The following is a 5,663-nucleotide window of genomic DNA, read 5'->3' on the forward strand; positions in this document are numbered from 1 at the left end:
AATAAGATTTTACGACAAGGAGACATAAAACCTTGACCTCGCACTGCATTTTGGATATTATTGCAATCCTCATAGAGTATATCCTGAATGACAAATGTGCCTCATCAAACCAAACCTCATCTAGAGATCTAGAACTAGCAAGATGTGCAAGCCGATTAGCCACACCATTTACTTCCGTGAAAACATGTGAAATCAACACATAATTAAAAACGTAAGGTACGTAGTACTTGGAATCCCCCAAAAGCCGCCCTGTCTCCGGCATTTCTTCGATGTTTTGTTGTAAAACATATACCATCAGTGAGCAATCACTTTCAAGTATAAAGTTATCCAACCCTTGATGAGAAACCAAGAGAAGACATGTTTTACAAGCCTCAACCTCCATGTGATAAGCTGAAATAGCATGTTGGAAGTGCCTAGCAAACGCAAACAAACACTTCCCTTGATCATCACGAGTTATCACCCCTACACCACCATCACCCAAATCCGGCCTATAACTCCCATCAATATTCACTTTAATTCTACCGGACGGAGGGTTGATCCCATTAAATCTAGCATCAAAGTCCCACTTAGTAATTACAAGGTTTATCTTCAAACAATTACATTACACAAGGGGGACAACAAGTAGAAACGTCAACGTTTCTTCCTATAAACTATAATATATGTTAGCTTGTACGAAACTATGACAGCGACTGGGGTTGTCACGGCCCCTTCAAGCCCTCTACTAGCTCGGCAGGCGGATACGTAAATTTTGGGTGCGCATATAATTGAATAATTTCATCTTCAAAATAAAAATGGTTAATTTCATGAATTGTAGGTTAAAAGACGTACTTAAAAGTTAAAACTCATATATAAACATCTACAACGTACGTCCATTAATAAGTGTGAGATACTATCAGTACATGAGTGAAAACGCATTTCGTTACGTGAAATGAAGATCATGAAAACAAGAGGACTTTATATCAATCATATTGGTGGAGTGCATTACTAAGAGAATGTTATATATATCTTCTATACCATCTCAATACGGATCATACAGCCTGTGCCCTACCCTTATCCAGCCCCGTTCCCCTGGTCAGCATTTGAGCATCAGGTGGCGCTCAACTGCCGTCTGATCTGACCGACCGGCTACTGTTTAGCCAGATCAGACGGCAGTTGAGCGCCAACTGATGCTCAACTGCTGACAAGGTGATCAGAACCCTACCTTTATCAATGATCAATCAATGTTATCTTCTGTACCACCTTACACATCACTGATTCATGTATCTTCTTTACCATCTTGTGCCCTACCCATATTATCACAATTTTATCTTCTGTATCTACCACCTTAAGTACACATCAATGAAAGTTTAAACATGATTAATTAATTTATATGGTTCTGTAAGTCAATTTCATAACATGTCTCTGTGCCGTGGAAGTAAGATGATCACCCAAAGTTGAATAGCGGGTCCAATAATTGCATACTGTTCTTTCAATTTTCCTGATCAATGATTTAAAATTAATAGGGGACTGAGTAAACTCTGGCGACGAATAGTTTCTGTATAATTAGTCCGGGTTTTCTTTATGATGGGAAAGAGGATAAGATTAAGCCAGGATCAGATGGAGTTTCTTTCTCATCTACTAGCCATTACTGGAATTTTAGTTCTGCTTTTCTTGTTCCTATGGAGGGTGAGATTTCAAAAACACAAAATCAAGGGTCTCACGATGTCACCGGAACCCTATGGCGCCCTGCCAATTATAGGTCACCTCCATCAAGTAGGTGGCCAAAACCCACTTCACCGAACCTTAGCGACGATGGCTGACAAGTATGGTCCAATCTTTACTATATGGCTCGGCAGGCACCGTACCCTGGTGATCAACAACTACGAAGCCGTCAAGGAATGTTTCACTACCAACGACAGAGTTTTCGCCACTAGACCAGCTTCTGCAATGGGAAAACACCTTGGTTTCAACTATGCCGTATTCGCGCTCTCCCCGTATGGAAAATATTGGCGTGACATTAGAAAGTTGGTCGTGAGGGAGTTGCTCTCTAGTCCTAGGCTAGAGACTCTGAAACACGTACACATCTCTGAGGTTGATGCTTTTGTTAAAGGGTTGTATTCACTTTGCAAAAACAAAGGACATGATGCTGCAAGCAAGGTGATGATCAGTGAGTTGATTGAGCACCTGACATTGAACGTGATCACTAAAATTATCGCTGGGAAGAAATACTTTGGTAGCGAAAGCGATGAATTTGGTGAAGAGGAAAAGAGGATTAGAAACACTATTAAGGACTTTATGCATACAGCCGGACGGCCAGTTCTTTCTGATGTAATTAGGTTTCCAGAGTCGATAGATTTCACCGGTCAATTGAAAAGAATGAAGAATATAGGTCGCCAACTAGACTCTTTGACGACAAGTTGGGTTGAAGAACATCATACAAAGAAGCAGAAGAGTGACTTAAGCAACCAGGAGCAGGATTTCATTGATGTCCTGCTGGCTGAGATCGAAAACGGTTCTATGGCTGGCCATACTAAGGATACTATTATCAAATCAACAGCAATTGTATGTTTTTTTTTTTAAATGTTTCAAGCCTTAGCTGATCCGATTCGCATTACAAGCTTATGATCTTAATGTTGCAGACTCTCGTCTTTGCTGGTTCAGAAACCACTGCAACCAGCTTGACATGGATCCTCTCTTTACTACTAAACAACAGACATACCTTAAAGATAGCACAAGAAGAGTTAGATCAAAGGGTTGGCAGGAAGAGATGGGTGGCAGATACTGACATTAAAAACCTGGTGTACCTCCAGGCCATTGTCAAAGAAGCACTGCGTCTGTACCCACCATCTCCACTCGCTCTTCCTCATGAAGCAATGGAGGACTGCAAAGTTGGAGGCTTCCACATTCCAAAAGGTACGCATTTGTATGTGAATATATGGAAGCTTCATAGGAATCCAAGTGTGTGGCCAAACCCAGAAGTCTTTTCCCCAGAAAGATTTCTTACAAGCCATGCAGGCGTAGACGCTTCAGGTCATCATTTTGAGTTTATTCCTTTTGGGTCTGGAAGAAGAGTTTGCCCAGGTATTACCTTTGCATTTCAAGTTGTTCATTTGACTGTTGCGAGGTTGATTCAAGGGTTTGAATTGGCAACGCCACTGGACAAGCCAGTGGATATGACTGAAGGATTTGGAATTAGTATGCCAAGGGCAACCGACCTAGAAATTGTCTTAAAACCACGTTTGGCTTTTGAATTATATCCACAATAGGTAGCAATTGAGATCAGTACTATGCTACCATGCATGCTTTAAAAGAAAAGTTAAGGTCGAGGTGTAGCTAGAATTGTGATCACTGCTTGGTCATCTAGTGTTTGTTGGCACTTATTATAGCTTCTATGTTTTTTTTTTAAATATTTAGAACAACTGCATGTATTACTTTACAAATTCATTCGACCTACAACATAGTACTGTTTGTAACACACAATAATGCGAGTTTTCCAATAATGAAGACCATCTTGTTGAGGACTAGTTGAGCACTAAAGAGATTCACTTACTTTTCGATCTTATAGTCAGATCTCGACCGTTTTGTTTAGAGATATATATGAGTAGATCATCCTTATAAATTTTTGTTCAAATTGAAAATCGTTAAGACATTCATAATGTGATTTACTCATTATGAACTTGAATGGTTCATGTTTGACAATTTGGTTCGTTCACTAATCTGATCTACTTTGATACCTTAATCATTATCAAATTAGTTGAAATTTTGTACAAATAATCTACTTATATAGACCAAAAATCTAAACGGTTGAGATGAAAAAATATAATAGAAAAATATATCTAATTAACAATTAAGTCTTTGATCATGAACTAGTCTTCAATAAGATGGTGTTCATTGGAAAAACTCCCATAATGCATGTATCAGGATAATAATTTTCTTGCGTAACATTTACTATAGAGTTATTGAGAGTATCTGCAGTCAGATATCATCTCTATGGTTTTGTTTGTGGTGGTCAAATTACAGCCAGTTTATGTTTTGGGTTACAAAGAATACTCCAGGTGATAGCTTTTCGGAGGATGTATGACACCTTACTGTATGTGTCACGGTTGTTAACACAACCTTACTCTTCTTTTGCCTTCATCATCAGTGAACTACAAAAATCATGGCATCTCAATTTTATTAGAAAAATCATGGTGCTTAATTACAATCGAGACAAATTAAGTTTTAAAACGATTTTTTTTAAATCATTAATCATTTTCTAAAGAAGCACCGGTGGGACTGCTCTGAGCCTTGATCCATTAATCATATTTTTATTCAATTTCTGAAAGTAAAAAATTGTGCATGGGAGAAAACGGTAAGAAACTGTAAAATGAAAGCAAAGGAATGATGTAAGGATTACAAATAAACTGGTGTACATGTGCATTCTTTAATGATGATATGATATCTAATTAACTAAACGAAATAACTTTCTCATTCCTATTCTTACATCTCACGTTTGATATCGTCCAAACGTGAATTGTTGCACATAACATATGTATATACAAATGTATAACCAACTAATATAATGTAATTTTTTTTCTCAAATACAAACTCATGCATGCAAAGTATTTTCTATAAAGATAAATTTTCATTCACTGAAAATTAACGTGATTGAGCTTTTAAAACCATGACATTGGTACATGATCTAACAAAATCCGACTTGTTTTGGTACACACCGTTAATAACACTGTTAGTTTCATGTTTCTTTTGATTTTTTAGAGGGTAAAGTGGTTTTTTTTTTCTTCTCTCTATGCCTTCCCAGCATTCGATCTCTTTCTGTAACTCTTTCCCTCACCTCCACCACTTGCGACTCTCCGATCTCCAATCCAACCATGCACCTCGTATCTTCATAATTCCTCCGCACCACCTTTCCTCCAAACCAAGATTGGATCATTCTCGGGTTTCAATCCCAACCCCAAAACCGAATTGGCCACTATATCAATTGAAATCGTAGCTTTTTGAACCCAGATTGGGGCTTCTCAATTTCATCGACTTCTTGCTTCCAAATGGAGCCTCTAAACATTCTCCTCTTCATATTGGGTGTCTTCAAGATCCATGGGTTTCTTCCTTCCCCTTGTAATTAATTTGCTTTAATTCATGATATAGAGCCACATAGAGGTAATCTATTTCAGAAATTTTCATCTCAATTGAGCACCACTACCAGAATATTCATGGAGAAGAATTACAAGGATGCTCAAGAGTTAGAATCCCAAATTGCTCATCTTGATATAGAAGAGTAGTGGGATTAACATAAGGCAAAATTTTAATATGAGTACATTAGGTTTGAGTCATTGAGAATTAAGTTGACTTTACTTCTTAGACAATCATAATGGTGCATGAGGTTACAAACTCGTTCTAAATTCAGTACATATTGTCAATTATTCCGTTAATTTGAATGTTTCCCGTCTAATTGCTAAGGGCAAAATCGCATCTTCAATATGATTGTTGCAATACACACAAAAGTTTCCCTATTCCCAAAATCCCAGTAATCATATCCTCCCACCCTGTATCAAAAACTTATCTTTTCCAGTCCACCATTGCCCACATTACCACATGATCAGGACTCTCGGTTAAACCGCCACAACCCACTCAAAATATATAAGAACGAATTCATCTCTTCTTACACACTCTTTAGTACTTCAATTTGG

The 5,663-nt window shown here is 37.9% G+C and overlaps 1 protein-coding gene across 1 annotated transcript; it reads left to right on the plus strand.

The window, feature by feature from the left end:
* Positions 1-1,596: 1,596 nt before the first annotated feature.
* On the plus strand, positions 1,597-3,345 carry LOC126782741 (cytochrome P450 CYP82D47-like). The gene is made up of 2 exons (XM_050508051.1): positions 1,597-2,541; positions 2,619-3,345. The coding sequence occupies exons 1-2, from the start codon at positions 1,597-1,599 to the stop codon at positions 3,243-3,245; spliced, it is 1,572 nt and encodes a 523-aa protein (XP_050364008.1). The 3' UTR covers positions 3,246-3,345.
* Positions 3,346-5,663: the final 2,318 nt, after the last annotated feature.

The sequence above is a fragment of the Argentina anserina genome, chromosome 2 (assembly GCF_933775445.1).
Source record: "Argentina anserina chromosome 2, drPotAnse1.1, whole genome shotgun sequence".
In the NCBI taxonomy this organism is placed as follows: domain Eukaryota; kingdom Viridiplantae; phylum Streptophyta; class Magnoliopsida; order Rosales; family Rosaceae; genus Argentina; species Argentina anserina.